At 35.6% G+C, this 17,560-nt stretch overlaps 1 protein-coding gene across 4 annotated transcripts in view; it reads left to right on the top strand.

Annotated features, from left to right (window-relative positions):
- Nucleotides 1-17,560, top strand: part of Babam2 (BRISC and BRCA1 A complex member 2) — a 506,746-nt gene that overhangs the window by 116,477 nt on the left and 372,709 nt on the right. For all 4 annotated transcript variants that reach the window (XM_023711099.1, XM_023711100.1, XM_023711098.1 and 1 more), the window contains exon 4: nt 8,059-8,153. In XM_023711099.1, coding sequence (XP_023566867.1) covers nt 8,059-8,153 — 95 coding nt within the window. The remainder of the gene's footprint in view (nt 1-8,058; nt 8,154-17,560) is intronic.

The following is a 17,560-nucleotide window of genomic DNA, read 5'->3' as shown; positions in this document are numbered from 1 at the left end:
GGGAGGTACGGCGGAGTGGTGGGGGGCAGCCCGAGGGGGTGGGAGAGTGTCTGGCCACGCTGCGCCTGGGCTGGGACTGGTCCCGCTGGCGCAGGTTAGCAGGAAGCTCTCCACACACTCACTGGACCTGGGCTAGGACTGGGTCTCGAATTTCCTCCATCTTGACATTTCCACAGGATTCTGATCTGGCACTCATTTTCATACTGAGTTTCAGTAGTCATGTAATGTAGCAACTGATAATTTTTTTTTGTTATTTGTTTTATTTTTGATAAGAATAATTTGAATTGTTTCTTTGAGGGTGTTTTTTTTTTTTCCTTCCTCGAATGCCTTCAGGGCACTTTTGGCCAGTGGGAGAGTTGTGAGGTTCGAACTCCAGGAACCTGAGGCTGACAGGTTTGTGGAAGCAGCCACTTAAAGGACTGAGCTAGGGCCAGGCCCCCTGAATTGTTTCTTTGGAACTCTGTGTTCCTGGCAGTTACTTGAACTCTGAGATAGACAGTGGCGTGGTAATGCTTCACCGGCGAAGAATAATGAAAGAAGCCTTTGGATAGGCTGATTCTTCTGTAATTGGGGAGCAGGGTGTAGAGTGTACTTGACAGCTCTGGGGAGTGGATCTCATGGAGAGGAATCTGATATTTTCTGAAGAGTGTCACCTGCTGACACACAAGTAAATAAACTACCTCATACCTGGAATTCATGTAATTTTATGTGTGTGTCATATGAGGAAGCATGTTAGATGTGCATTTGAAAGAAAGGAATTTCTGCTACCTTGATTTGACTATTGTAGCCTGGAAGTTTTCAGGGAGTAATGCAAAATCAGACTTGAAATTATCATTTTGTTGTTAAGTGGTTATAATACTTATGGACATTCTAGGTGTTTTGTTTCTTTCCTTTTTTTTTTTTTTTAACTCACCTTGTATCACCTAAGATTCTATTTTTATATTTTTGTTCTCTTTCCAACTCTTCCTTTTTATGAAAAATTTGAAGTAAGCATTATCCAAGTAATTTGTACCCAGTGTTCATATCATCTTCTCCAGGGTGAAATAAAGGCAGTGTGATGTTATTGCTCTTCCCTATGATTTGTGTTGGTCTTCACCCCACCCTCTCTGCCTTCCGGCCAGGTGTTGTGTTCCTGCTGCCGTGGAACTCCCCAGGTATCCAGTGTGCACGTCTGTGCCGGGTGCGTTGTTAATAAATGTTCCTGACTGATTTACTGACTGTTCTCTAGAGCAAAAGAACAGTGCGAAAGTTTACTTCAAAGAGAATATTAAGTATCAAGGCAAAGTATTTCAAGAGTTCCTTTTTTTTTTTCTGAGCTGGGGATTGGACTCAGGCTCTTGCATTTGCCAGGCAAGCACTTATTCAACTGAGCTATCTCCCCAACCCCTTCAAGAATTCTTTGAGGCTGAAGGGAACAGTGAGAAATTTTGAAAGATAGCAGTATAAGATTATGAGAGAGATTTAAATTTGTTTTGTTTTGAAGATATATGATGTTTGTAGTGCCTATAATTAATAAAATATAATATAGTATAGTATTCAGGCACATAATACCATTTATCCCAAAGCTGTACAACAGTCAATACTAATTCCAGATATTTCCACTGCTACAAAAAAAGGAAAACTAAAATCAGCTAGCATTCCCTCCTATTCCTTCTATCTCCAGTTCTTGCCAATTGTTAGTATACATTCTATATCTTTTTTCTCTTTTTTATTTTTATTTTTTGAGATAGGGTTTCACTGTATAGTTCAGGCTGGCCTTGAAATCATTTTGTAACTCAGACTGGCCTCAAACTCTGAGTGACACTCCTGCTTCAGCCTCCTGAGTCCTGCGATTACAGATGTGTACCACTATACCTGGCTTATACATTTCGTATCTATGGATTTTGATATTCTGGACATTTCATGTAAAAGGAACCATATGATAATAATACAATAACAAATGGCCCCTTTTTTTTCCCATTTAGCATATGTTTTCAAGGTTCATCTACGTGGTAGCATGTATCAGTACTTTTATTTTCTTAATTATGATGGAATATTTTGTGTATATATTTTGTGTGTATATAAATATGCATTTTATTTATGCATCATCAGCTGATAGACATTAGTTATTTATCCTTTTTGGCTCTTGTGAATAATACTGCTACAAACATTCATGTAAAAGTTTTTATTTGGATATTTACAATACAATATTTTCATTTCTTTTGGGTATATGCCTGAGTGAAACTGGAATGTAAAATTTACTGTTTTATATCTGTATGTACCTTTTTGAGGAGAAGTTCTAGGACAGTCCTTCTGCAGGCTGTAGACCTGGGATGCTGTCTTTTAATGTGACCAGTAATAATATGGATTGTAATTTGTCAAAGTTAGTCTCAGAATTGGGGAAACCATTGGTGCAATTCATAGTCTGTAGAAAAAGACCTGAGAATCCAGGATCCTTCTATGTACGTCTTGATGGTTCTTTCCCATGTACTCCACTCATACTCACATGCTGATCTGTGGAGATACCCTTCCAGACATGCCCAGAAATAATGCCTTACTAGTTTTCTAGGTATACCTTATCCAATCAAACTGACACCTAAAATTACCTCTCATGAAAATGACTGCATAATTAAAGGTTATAAAATTTGTTCTTAAGCTTCCTTGAAGATTTTTTAATTTTTGCTGTTATATTTATGCTTTTGATCCATTTTGTTACGTTTTGTACATGGCTGGAAGTAGGGGGATGACTTTATTCTTTTGAATGTGGCTATCAAATTATCTGAGCACCATTTGTAGAAAAATTGCTTTATGAGAAATATGTCAAAGAATCAGCAGCTGAGATATGATCTTACTGAAAAGCTTTGCACAGCAAAAAGAAATTGCCAACAAAGTTAGAAGCCAGCTCAGAGTTGGAAAAAATTTTAGCCAGTTGTCCCTCAGCTTGGGATTTCTATTTAGAACATAGAAAGAGCTGAAAAAATCAGACCCCTCAAATTCAAAGACCCAATCCAAAAATAGGCATCTGGGATGAATATATACTTCTCCGATGAAGAAATACAATGGCAAATAAATACATTAAAATGTTCAGTATCACTGGTGATTCAAGAGATGTAAATTAAAACAACACTGAGATTCCATCTCACCCCAGAAATAATAGCTGTCACCAAGGAGTCAAACAGTAACAAATGCTGGCAGGGTGATGAGGAAAAAGAAATCCACCACTGTAGTGGGAGTGTAGACTGGTGCAACTACTGTGGAAATCAGTGTGGAGATTCCTCAAAAAACTAGGGTTGGAGGTCCCATTCAACTCAGCTATTCCGCTTCTGGGTGTCTTCCCAGAAGAACTGAAAACATCCTAACACACTGATATATGGGCACTTATGTTTATAGGAGCACAATTTGTAATAGCTAAATCTTGGAAATAACCCAAATGCCCATCAACCAAGGAATGAATGGAAAAGTGTGATATTTTTATACAGAGGGGTACTACTCAGATAGAAAGAAGCATAAAGGTAAATGAATGACTATACTTATAAGTGAAAGAAATTAGACTCACATGTGTAAGTATCATATTGTCTCCTGGGTGTGAGAAACTGAGAGAGTAAAATAATGTTCAAAATGTACAGTAGATATGGTGAAGTGGGAAGAAATTGTTCAAAAGGAAAAAGGGAAAAAATACAAGTCAGTTGTACTATTAGTGTCTCTTAGTTCATTAAAATGGAAGGTCTATGCTAATATCAATTGGAGGGATTTTTGTGTCCATATCTTGTACTCTTTTAAAGATAACATGTAATGTATTAATGCTGTCATTACTCTATTATTTTGTTATGAAATTTTCTTTTATCTTTTTTCCATAAAATAAAAAAGGAAAAATTTCTTCTCTTAAAAATTAAGAAATTTCCTTTCTTAAAAATTGTTTTTAATTGTAAAAAAACCCAATCTTTACTATCTTAACCAGTTTTATGTATGCTTTTCAGTATTAAGTAGTTACATTATTGTGTAAGTACTGTCTAGAACTTTTTTCATCTTTCAGAGTTGAGGTTTAATACCATTAGGCATTCCCAGTTGTGCTCTCTCACCTCACCCCTGCAAACATCATTCTTTTGTTTGGCTTCATGAATTTAGCTATCATGGATACCTTATGTAGTAGAATCACGTAGTATATGTGACTAATTTATTTTCTGTACCTTAATGTCTTTAAGGTCTATTCATAGGCTATATAGTATTCCATGTTATGTATATACCACATTTCTATCCATTCATCTATTAATGTGCACCACGTTGTTACCTCTGCTTGACTTTTGTGAATGTTGCTGTTGCATATAACTCTCTTTGAGATGCTGCTTTTAATTTTGGAGAGGTATATGCTCTGAAGTGGAATTACTGGATCTAGTTTTAGTTATTTGAGGAACCACCATTCAGCTTTCAGTGGAAAGTACATAATTTTACCTTCACACCAACACTGCATAGGTGGTCACGTCTTCATTCCACCTTTTTTGGGGGAGATGCTGTAGTATCTGTCCTAATGGGTGTTATAAAGTGGTAAAAATACTTTTTGCCCAATTGAATTGTCCTTGTCAAAAATCATTTGACCACAAAAATGGTTTATAGAGTCCAAACTCCATAGATTTTTACATTTATCCTTATGCCTGTGAGATTGTAGCAGTTTTTGAATTGAAAAGTGTGGATCCTCAAATTTTGTTCTCTTTTTGCTCTCACTTTGAGGTTCATTTAAGCATTTGGATCTTATGCATTTCCATATGACTTCTAGGATTGGCTTTTCACTTCTTGCACAAATCCAGCTGGGAACTTAATAGGAATTACTTAGAATGCTTTACTCATTAGTAGAGATATTCCCAGAACTTATTTAATTCAAAGAGTAGAATTTCTTTTACAGTTTGAGCACTTCTTGAATATATTCTTTGTGCTCCACTTGCTGTGTCAGAGACATGAAGCATTAGAAACATGTTTGTTTTCTGGATGCTTATGTTGTGTTTCTATGTACATATTTGAGAACTATTATGTGTCTCATCTTTCTCACTTGACATAAGCTCCTTGAGGATAAATATCTTTACATTGATTCAGTGTGCAATAAAGTGCCTTATGTGTAGCTTGTGCTTATTATCAAAATTTTTCAATCAATAGAGCAATAAAACAATATAAAACTATACTTATATGCTCAGTGAGTGGCATGACCAAAAAGTATTGAATTTCAGAAGTAACAATAATATTTTGTAGATTTGTTAGGTAAGGTGAGAAAGAGATGGACATATGAGTGAGCTCTTTAAAGGTAGCAAGAACTGAACCAACTGGGTAGCATAGTATTTGGAGGATATAAGGTAGTTCATATTAGCTGAAATAGAACTTTATATTGGCTTGTAGATTGAGTGAAGAGTGGATAAATAGGAATATCATATTTTGGATGTATTAAATACCATTTGAAAAGTTTGTCTTTATTTGACATTTGAAGTTTTTTGAGCTAGGAAGTTTGGGGCAAAATAGTACTTCAGGAAGGGCTGGGTAGAGCTGTAAGCAGGAAAATTCATAGGAAGAATAGATATTGAGATATTTTCTCAGAGTATAAATTTAAAAATGATATTAAGTAATAAGTTATCGAGGAATGTAGGTTCTACCTCTGAAAATAGGGATCCTCAGCTATAGAAGAGAGGTATAAGAGCCAGGACAATTATGATCATGTTTTATTCTGGCCAAGTCTGACACTTCAATGCCTGGTACATAGAGATTTAAGGACTCAAGAACTAAAGTCGGGGGCCAGCGAGATAGCTCAGCAGACTAAAACACTTGCTTAGGCAAGTGCATGGACCATGGTTCCATCCCCAGTAGCACATGCTTCACCCCCAGGGAGGGCTGAGCTGGTCAGAGTCTGGACATAATGGCACACACCTATAATCCCAGCACTGGGGAGGCTGAAAGCAAGAGGATCACGAGTCCCAGCTGCATAGTGAAACCCTGCAGCAACCAAATATATTTAAAAAAAAAAAAAAAGAACTAAAGTGTGTGTGAATTTGGATATCATGTGGATATTACTATTGAACAGTAAAAAAAGCTGTATAGTGCACATATTGCAAAGGTTGTGTGCATGTACACAAATACACTGCTCCCTTACACACTACAGTCCAGTATGTGTGTTAGATTGTTGATAAACTTAGCTGCATATTAGCACTTGCAGAATGATGACAACTAATTCTTCGGGTGAGTAGAGGTAAAAAGAAGCTAAAGCAGGACCAGAAAATGTAGGAGTACTTAAAGTACACATTTGCTCAAGAGACTTTGAAATTTTTGCTATGTTTAAGAAGACTGTTATGGCTGGACTGTGTTGGATTGTTTTGCTGAATTCAAGCACCTGTAATATTCAGATGCCAATAGAATACCCATCTCTGACAGGACTGAACAAAAAAAGGGGATAGAAAGGAAGGACCATTTTTATTTGTATATACAGAATAGTTAGGATAGATATACAGCTACTTTTGCTTAATTCAATGAGAAGGAAGATTTGTACTAATAGTGTTTGGACAGGATATCGTGTCTGCTTCTTGTACTGTGAATAACCACTAAGAAGATAGCAATGTACAATGTATTAATTTTTGAAACTGTCCTATTAATCAGCTTTGAAACTGTCACATTGATATTTGTTTCTCAATAAAATAAAAATAAGAACACTGTTATGACTACTACAGGTAGTATTCCTGTTACATGTTGTTTATTGTATGCCAGGTGCTGTGCTAGGCATGCTTTGATGTCAGTACTATTATATCCCCCTTTTCCTGAAGAAATGGCAATCTGAAGAAGTCAAAACTTGCTCAAGATCTCTGAGCTAATAAATAGAATACTTTGTGGATATAAATAAAGTTTTTTTTTTTTTTTTTTTTTTACTCCAAGGCACATGTTCTTTCCATTATACCAAAAGTATATATGTTTAACTTTTGCAAGCAGGGATGGGCTAGGTATATACAGTCTTTAGTAACTCTTCTTAATTAGGAAATGATTAGGCAGTAGTGTTTCTTGTCAAAATAGCCAGCATGTACTTCATTTGTTTGCTTATTTGTTTATTTATTTATTTAGTATGGGGTCTACTGGGTCTCACTACAGAGATCAGACTCATAGTGATTCTCCTGTTTTCAGCCTCCCAAGCACTGGGATTACAGGTGCGTGCCACCACACCCAGTCTCAGTGACCTTCTCAATGTGCCCTGGGGGCGGGGCCGGCACTACCCGTCTTGGGTCAAATCCTGGTCACTACTCCTGCCTAAATAGGTGCATTAGTGTGGTGAACTATCTGGCCGGCCTGCTAGCATGTACTTTGTATGCAGCTGTGTCTTGGTTACTTTTCTTGTTGCTGAGACAAAATATTCAACACCTACAAGTTAATGGAGGAAAGGTTTGGCTCACAGTAGAGGCTGGCTTCAAAGCATGTGGGCATGTCAAGAGGGGCATCACAGAGGAGAAATAGTCCATGGCTGGCAGGCAGGAGACAGCAGAGCAGTAAGCAGTAGGCAGAAAAGCAGCAAGCAGCAGCAGCAGCAGCAGCAGCAGCAGCAGCAGCAGCAGCAGCAGCAGCAGCAGCAGCAGCAGCAAGTGTACCTCTCACTTTTACCCCTCTCTGGGTACCAGTCTTCTATGTGATGTTACTCACACCCAAGGTGGGCCTTCCTGTTATACACATCCAAAACTGTGCTGAGCAAATCAGTGGAATGATTTAGTAATCACACACCCTTAATGCCTGCATTACACAGTTTAATCCTAGCATCACACATCCTAAATCCAGGCCAAACTCTTAGCTATGAGTGCTTGAGGCTTTGGGGGGACATCTAGATACAAGGCATAACAAGCTGCTTCTACTTTTCTATTTGGGAATTTATATTCATAGCATATTCCATTTTTTATAGATATTGCTTATTTTAAAAGAAGACATCTTCTGTTTTCAGAATTAATTATTCAGAAAGAATTTTCCAAATTTTTTTTCTTAAGCTAAACACAAAGTTTAGGAATATATTTTTCAGAATGTTCATACATTAGCAAGAACTAAGAATGGCCTGCCATTTTTTTTTACTTATTCCAGGGGATATCATTTTCAATGCCCAGTACCCAGAGCTGCCCCCTGATTTTATCTTTGGAGAGGATGCCGAATTCCTGCCAGACCCGTTGGCTCTACACGTGAGTACTGTAGAACTTGTTCAGCTGATCTTTGGTGAAAAAATAAAATTGGCTTTTCATAATTGCCTAACAGATAAAATTGTCAAATATTTAAGGTTTTTTTTTGGGGGGTCTATCTCTTTTTTGTTATAAAATAAATTACAGTTTTACTTTCAGGCTATTCTGAACAAAAGGAAACTTTGTATTTCATTGGTTGAAATAGTTCTACTTCAGTTTAAAGAGACATGTTGAAAACATTTTCTTTGTGTCTGTGTGATATTTTTTGTCCATAGTGAGTTTTGTAATGTTTACAAACACTTCATCACAAGGTTGGTTGGGAACATTGCTTGGCTTCTTGAGAGGCCTTCTTTTCTGTATAGAAGTATAAGTGGCAAATTTGGATTGGTATCCACATTATCTGAGTGTCATTATCAGAAGAATAAGACCAGATTAAGTGTTCTTTATTAAGACTAAAATGTTTGTGGTGGAGTGAAATGTTTCTGGAATTGGAGTAGGGGCACTCACCATTAGGGAAAGGGTGGTGATACTTGTTAGAACACATGCATTTATACGAAAGTTGTGTGTTTTACATGGCTGATGGAGAAAAACATGTGCCATTTTGTTTAAATGATTTTTACCAGACAGAATGTCTTGTTTTTTTTTCCCTTCTCAAATCTGAGTTTCCTGTGATTTCTGTATGTAAATGGATTTGATTTTTGTTTAAAATTGTGTTCTTAGTTTGTTTCTGGAAAATTTTCTTGCTAAAAGGTTGGCTGACTTTGAAATCTTTGTCTTTTCCACCCTCTGATATAAAGGATATATTAACTCAAGCCCAAAAAAAAATTATCTTAAATTGTAGAACATGGATGTAAGAATGCCCTTGGCAAGATCAGGATAGGTTTGTTTTAAAGATTTTAATTGTATATAAATAGTTCATCAATTTTTAAAAGCTTTAGGTGCCATAGGTTACATATTCACCCTAAATAAATGTTGAGCTCTCCTGGAGGGGATGAGGTAGAGGTATAAATGTCCCCTGCCCAGTTGAGGGAAACATAAGCTAAATGTCAAAAATTAATAGTCTAAGTGCCTCTAGGATTTAAAGAAGGTAGCTAAAGAAAGATTTGCGGAGTAGGTAAGATTGGTACTCATTCTTGAAGAATGGAGGAAAAGTGGAAGGTGTGATCTGTACAATGTGTTGCAAAAGAAGGTACTGATGGATTTGCTGAGATGTCAATTAATATGGGAAAGGGCTAGAAAATGGACCTGGTGGTGCATGCTTCTAGTTCTAGCACTGTTGAAGTCTGAGGCAGGATGATTGCAAGTTTGAGCCTAACCTGGATAACTAAAGAGACTTATGTAGACTCTGTCTCAAAAATACAAAATAACAAAGAGCTGGGGATGTAGCTCAGTGTTAATACTCTAGTTTCAGTCTCCAGAAAACAGTAACAACAACAGAGACAACGTGGCTAGAAAAAGTAGAATAAACTGGAACAAACCTGGAGTGTATTGAAGAAAATGACAGAAAGGGAATCATCTAATTGTAGTGTGTCAATCTAATGAATTAAGGACAGTTTGAAGACCAGAATTGAAGACTGTTGTAAAAATCCTGCGCCGAGAGAAGAGGCTCTGTTTGAGCTAGGGTGATAAGAGAAGGAACACTATGATGATCAGGATAAGAAATAATTATTTAGAAACTCCTCCTCCTCCTTCTCTCTTGCTTCCCCCTTCTATTCTTCCTCCTTTTCTTATTCTACTCATTTTCTTCCACTTTTGAATTATCTTTACAATTTTAGTGCATATCTTACAGTACTGGCATGCATTGTAAGAATAGAATTTAAAAGCTAGAAAAGTCCTTAGGATTCATCTTATTTCACACTATTTTAGTGCTGGATAAATTGATAAAGATTTATATAACTGTGTCAGAAATGATACTATAATTTCATTTCTTTGGTATTTTATTCCCTAGTGTAGCTATCACAAGGTGTTTTTTTTTTTTTTTTTTTCAATTAGTTTAAAAAGAACAACCAAAAAAAAAAAAAAAATCAGAACTCTAGATTTAAGAGAAAGATTGAAAATCTAGGGGAACATTTTCTTTTTAGTGTAATTAATCCAGGTCCTCAGGTAGGCTTACCAGGTTTCTTCTGGATCAGAGGGCTGGGCAACCCTGGATAAACAGCCAGAGTGCACCCTCCACTACCCAGGTGATGTCCAAATAGCCCTAGAGGTTGCAGTTTATTTTGGTCTGCTTAAAATACCAGGACAGAATAAACTCTAAGGCTTGATCCCCAGCAGACATTTTCCTGAGCACAACTTGCCTCTAAAGCACTGTTGATATGTTTTAGGCTTCAGATTGAATTCAGACATTTTCCTGCTTTCTTCAAGTGCTGAGAGTACTTGAAGTCATCCACTAACCTAACTAGCAGTGTACATAAGGTCCTGACTGAAGAAGGATTCCGTGATTCATCACCCATGGAAAATAGAATGCTTATCTTCCTCAGACTTTTCTACTCAGGTCCTAATTACAGATGGCAATCAGTGTGTATCCTTAGACTCTGCAATTCCTGAGGCAAAAATGTGCATGATTTCTTTGAATTTTCTGGCTTTAAAAAAACAAAAATCTATGAAAAATTTGCATTTTGTTTAATAATATATCTGTATCTTAAAGTGCAAAATATATTAAATTATAAATATTTGAGGAAATTTTCTGATCAAGGAGATTATGGGGGCCATAGGGGAGAGTGATCGATGATGTATATTGTGCCTAAGGAAAGTCACCTAGAGAGAAAAAATTTTCTCAGGCTTTCACAGAGAATATATTGGTCAAGCAATGGCTGTGACTCATCCATATGGTGGACACTGACAAAATATCTACAAGGTGCTGTACATGGTTTCAGGGTAAATCCTGAGGGGATTTGATTGACCTTGTCAGATACAAAAGTTACATGTTTAGTTATATAGGTCTTGTTTTAAGTTGGTCTTAACCACCCAGCAGAAAGGTATAACCACGAGGTATAAAGAGTAAGTTATATTAATATGCTGAGCTATAAAAGGCTCAAGTTCAACAACTTTGGACAACTGCCAGTTGTGCTGATAACCCACTACAATTATGGACTATTTGACTATATTGGGTTATTTTGCTGAATTAAAGTCCCTATAATCTTTGGACTGGCATCAAGTATGAAAAGGTCCTTTAAAGACTTCTCCAAGTACAGCTTCTCTATCAGCAATGGAACACCCATCACTGACAAAACAGAACAAAAAAGGGGGCTATAAATGAAGGACCATTTTGTAGTGACAAAAAATATATGTATATTCAAAATAGTTAAGATAGATATACAATTACTTTCTTTTAGTTTGATGAGAAGAAAGGTTTGTACTAATATTGTTTAGACAAGATTTCATGTCTGCATCTTTTCCTCTGAATAATCACTATGAAGATAACAATATGCAATGTATTAATTATTGTAACTGTCCTACTAACCTGTTTTGAAACTGTTTCATTGCTATTTTATTTTCTCATTAAAATGAATAAAAAATTTAAAAAATACATATGTAGAAAAGAAAAAAATTGTATCTGTACAACTTTAAAAAAAATATTTGAGGAAAAATCCAAACTACGCAATTTGTCCAGTTTGAGAAATAAAATTTTGGAGAATGTTTTTATTAATATTTATTCATTTTATTTTATTCATTCTATGTGAACTTGCTCCCAAAGAAGAGGATTTGAAGATTTTATGTAAAAGATACACAGAAAATAAAGCCACTTCTTTTATTTATGTATTTAGTACAAGGCCTGCTACGGGATGTCACTACACAGATCGGACTCGTAGTGATTCTCCTGTTTTCAGCATCTCAAATGTTGGGATTACCGACAGGTGCACGCCACCATGCCCAGTCTCAGTCTCAGGGTGCCCCGGTGGTGGGGGGCAGCATGGCATGCCGGAGGATAGAACCCCTCCCTGCGTCTGTCTAAGCATGCGCTTTTATCCACTGAGCTATCTGGTTGGCCCTTGAAGTCACCTCTTTCTAAACTCGACTTTTCATCCAGGGTGAATTCCATTAAGCAACTTCAGATTGTCCGACGAATGTAAAATGCTAGATAAATATCAGATGTAGCAGTTCATCAATTCCAGAAAGTCATGCAATTATTGACCATGGGCCTTGGTGGCTCAGTGGCTTCCCAGTTCTGCACATTGATTAGCATAAGCAATGTGCAAAATTCTGTTAAAAGTATAGCATCCTGGAATCCACTGGACCTAGAAATAGAGGCTTTGAGAACCCAGGACTATTAAATTATATTAATTGTTTTTATGTATTGGTCTGTGCTACTGGGAACTGTGGACTGAAATGTCTTTATAGGAACATCTTCAACCGAAGGCTGTTTGCTTTTGCTTAACATTATTTCCATTGAAGTATTATTTTTCTACATTGGTGATAGGTCTAATTTTTTAAAAAATAGTTTTCTTTTTTTTGGTGGAACTGGGGATTGAACTCAGGCCATTGCGCTTGTTAGGCAAGCACTTATTCTACTGAGCTATCTCCCCAGCCCCCAAAATAGTTTTCTTGAGAGTTAATTTATGTACCACATAGTTCATCTATTTAAAACTATAATTCAGTGGTTCTTTTTAGTATATTCATTGTGTTGTGCAACCATCACCACAAATTTAGAACATTGTCATTCCCCTCAAAAGAACTCAACCCATTACAGTCATTTTGCTCTCTTCCCACCTAGGAAACAACTGATCTATATTCTGTCTCTGTTAGTTAGCTTCTCCTAGACATTTCATATTGATGGAATGTTATCTTTTATGATGATTTCCACTTAGCATGTTTTCATATGTTATGTATCAATTTACTTTTTATTGCCAAATAGTGTTCCATTATAAGTGTATACCGTGTTTATCTATTTGTAAGGAGATGGATATTTGCATTGTTTCCTTGCTTTGGTTGTTAAATCAATTAGTACTATTAGACATTTTTATTTCATTACCCTTAGATGCATCCCTTAGGAGGGGATTTGAAGGACTAAATGGTAACTCTGTATTTAAGTTTTTCAAGAACTTCTAGATTTATCTTCAAATGTTGTTGTATCATTTTGTATTCTCATTAGCAGTAATTTATGTGTTCCAATTTCTTCACATCCTTCCCAGCATTTGTTTTTTTAATTATAGCTTTCACTAATGGGTATAAAATGATATTTCTCACTTTTTATTTTTTATTCATATTAATGAGAAAAAATAAAATAGCAATGAAACAGTTTCAAAATAGTTTAGTAGGACAGTTACAATAATTAATATATTGCATATTGTTGTCTTTGTAGTAGTTATTCAGAGGACAAGATGCAGACATAATATCTTGTCTGAATATTAGTACAAATCTTTGTTCTCATTGAACTAAGAGAAAGTAGCTGTATATCTCTGGATATTTAACCACTAAAGTTTGCAGACCAAAAATTAAACAGATAGATGGGCTAAAAAGATAGCCAATATTTTGTCCCTAGCCCTTCAAGGTCAGTGCTGTGACATCCTGTAACTAAGTGGTGTCCAAAATTTTCTGATCAAGATGATATGGGGCCACAGAGGAAAGTGATTAAAGATGTATAGTGTGCCTAAGAAGAGCCACCTAGAGAGAAAAAATTCTCTCAAGCTTTCACAGAGAATAAATTGGTCAAGCAATGGCCGTGACTTATCCATATGGCTGACACTGACAAAAGAGCCACAAGGTGCTGTACATAGTTTCAGGGTAAATCCTGAGAGGATTTGACTGACCTTGTCAGATACAAAAGTTACATTTTTAGTTATATAGGTCTTGTTTTAAGTTGGTCTTAACCATCCAGCAGAAAAGTGTAACCACGCAGTATAAAAAATTAAGCTATATTAATAGGCTGAGCTGTAAAAGGTTCAATTCAACAACTTTGGACAATGGCCAGTTGTGCTGATAACTTACTACTGTTATGGACTTTTGGACTATATTGGGTTATTTTGCTGAAGTGAAGTACCTACAATCTTTGGACTGACATCAAGTATGAAAAGATCCTTTAAAGACTTCTCCAAGTACAGCTTCTCTATCAGCAATGGAGGGCCGGGAGGATAGCTCAGTAGAATAAGTGCTTGCCTGGTAAGCACAAGGGCCTGGGTTCATTCCCTGGTTCCATAAATAAATAAATAAATAAATAAATATTAAAAAAAAAAAAGCAATGGAACACCCATCTCTGACAAAACAAAACAAAATAGGGGATATAAATGAAAGACTGTTTTGTTGTGAATATCTATCTATCTATCTATCTATCTATCTATCTATATATATATATATATATATATATATATATATATATATATATATATATATATATATCAAAGATGAAATGGTATTTCATTGTGGTTTTGATTTGTGTTTCTTTGATCGCTAATGACATTGAGCATGTTTTCATGTGCTTATTGGCCAGCTGTGTATCTTCATTGGAGAAATGTCTCTTCAAATCCTTGAGTTATTTATGGTTATAAAACTTGAGTTATAAGAATTCTTAATATATTCTCTGTACAAGTCTTTTATCCTATTCATATTTTGTCCATTTCTCCCATCCTACACATTGCCTTTTATAAAAGGCAGTGTCCTTTAGATGACAAAAATTTAGAATTTTGTGGAAGTCCAACTTTTCTGTTTCTTTTGTTGTGCGTACTTTTGACTTTATATCTAAGAAACCATTGCCTAATGTAAGATTATGAAGACTTACTCCTGTGCTTTCCTTGAAACGTTTTATAATTTTTTTGTTTTTAAATTTACTTTTTTTTTGTATTTAGTACAGGGTCTCACTATGTAGATCTGACTCATAGTGATTCTCCTGTTTTCAGCCTCCCAAGTGCTGGAATTATAGGCTCACGCCACCATGATCAGTCTTGTTGTTACATTTAGATCTTTAATCTTTTTCAGTTTTCGTGTATCATGCGAGGTTGGTATTTAACTTAATTATTTTGGAAACTGGATATCCAGATGTCCTGACACAATTATTCATTGACGTTTCTTGGCATTTTGTGGAACCTCTCAGTTGTAAATGTGAGGGTTTAGTTTTGGATTCTCAATTTTATTTTATTGATTTATATGCCTATGCTTACATGAAGGCAACTTTATAATGACATTTTGAAGTTGAGAATGGTGGATTTTCCAACTTTGTTCTTTTCAAGATAGGTTTGACTTTTTTTTTAAATTTTTGCAGAACTGGGGATTGAACTCAGGCCCTTGCGCTTGCCAGGGAAGCACTTATTCCACTGAGCTATCTCCCTGGCCCCTAGGTTTGACTTTTATAGCATACATGACTTATATTTCCATGTGAGCTTTAGGATTAACTTGTAACTGTCTATAAAGATTCTAGCTAGGATTTTGATAGGATTTGTGTTGAATCCTTAGTGCAGTGGTTTTTTTTTCCCGTATTTTAACAATTTTATTGAGAAAGAAGTAGAGATAGTTTCAAAACGGGTTAGTAGTACAGTTACAATAATTAATACATTGCATATTGTTGTCTTTGTAGTAGTTCGTAGCACAATATGTAAACATGATATCTTGTCTGAACACTCTTAGTTCAAAACCATCTTCTCATTGAACTAAGAGAAAGTAGCTGTATTTCCATTTATATCCTCTTTTTTTGTTTACTTTTGTCAGACATGTGCATTCCATTTCCATTTATATATTGTAGGTCTTAGTGCAATGTTGTTGAACCTGTAGCCCTATCTGTATTATTGAAAGATCTAAAAGTTTCACCATCTTCACTGTGGAGTAATCTAAAGATTTTGCTTTCTTAATACTGACTTCCCCTAGTTGAGAAAATAAAATGTCTTTGATTTCAGGTTTCTTTAATTTTTATGTCATACCTTTCCAAGTATGAATTTTTTGCTTATTTATTCCTTTGTTTTGAAAGACAGGGTCTCCCTATGTAGTTAAGGCTGGTCTTAAACTAATTGTGTGATCAGACTGACTTTGAAGTCAGGGTGATCCTCCTGCCTCTGCCTCCTTACTGCTGGGATTACAGGCATGTACCACCATGCCTGGCCCTATATTTCTAACCATATTATTCTTTTTGATGTTGTTGTATGTTCAGTTGTTTTAATTTTATATTGTTTTGTATCATTGCTATATAGAAATAGTTGATTTTTTATATATTGATCTTGGATCCTGCAACTTTATAGCTCTTTTAATATGGAGTTTTTCTTTCCAGTGAGCAAAAATATTTTTAGATATATATTCTTTATTTTTCTGCCTTTTTGAGGTAAGTCTGTTGTTGAAAAAGCTGGATTATTATATATTTTGATATTGAGATGTAATTATAAAATGGTAACATTGCTTTTTTGTTGAGCTCATAACTGAACTTGAGGGATTTTTTTAAGACATGAAATCAGTATTGAAATAAGCTCATAGTATTTCTAAAAGCTACTTTTAAAGTCAACACTTTTAAACTCTAGCATAGTTATTGTTTTGCATGGCTAATAATTCATCAACAAATAATTAATCAACGCCCTAGGTGATGGAGATGAGACCTTTTCTCTCCTGTGTCCTTGTTTAACTGTGAGCTAAATAAACCTTTCCTTCCTTCATTTTGAGTGTCAGGTATTTGTCCCAGCGAGGAGAGAAGAGTAACTGAGATAGTCCTCTGTATAATAGGCTAGACAGATACAGACCTTTTATTCAGTGTTGAGTGCAACATATAGAAATAGCAGAGAGAATTGTTAGTTGGGTTTGGTGGTGATCATGGAAGGTTTCTTTGGAAAATAAAATGAAAATCATAATCTGTGTTTAGAAGTATTTTGGGGGGGCACTTAGTGCTTATTATGGATTGAGAGTTTGTCAGTTAGCAAGCTTTTTGCTTTTTGCACTTTAGCTCTAAGCCTCATATCCTAAACATCTTCTAAATAAAGAGCTATTCCTGCAGTGTAAGTTAATTTGTTTAGTGGTTATTCCTTTACAGTGTTCTGTTGTATTTGTCAGACCATATCATGTACCATGAATAAGGTGTGGACTTACTGGTGTCCCCTTTACTAATGAAAAAGTATAAAAGTCAACAAAAGACAAACTGAGGAAAATTCTGTTGGTAGTGATGGATTGTACAGTACATGTCTAATATTAAGTAATGTGGAATTTGACCTCTTGGAGGCTCAATTTGGGCAAGAAAGATAAGTATATGAAAACAAATAAACATAAGTGCTACAAAGCAGCATTCTAGGATAGTTGTAGCATTTTATCTTGTATTATATAACGTGAGAACAAGGATACTCAGTAAATAAGGCAGAGGCCCCGTTATAATGAGACAGGGTTTTATTGTAAAATGAAATTGTGGGGTTGAATCATCTTGAAGAAGTTGGAACTTGTGCTGTGCCCTAGTGATGGGCTGCTTGTACTTAATCTCTCACCCAATTGATTTTCTAGCCCCAGTTACATTT

Source organism: Octodon degus, unplaced genomic scaffold (assembly GCF_000260255.1).
Source record: "Octodon degus isolate 3935 unplaced genomic scaffold, OctDeg1.0 scaffold00019, whole genome shotgun sequence".
In the NCBI taxonomy this organism is placed as follows: domain Eukaryota; kingdom Metazoa; phylum Chordata; class Mammalia; order Rodentia; family Octodontidae; genus Octodon; species Octodon degus.
The sequence above is the reverse complement of the archived record's forward strand: the minus strand, read 5'-3'. Positions and strand labels throughout refer to the sequence as shown.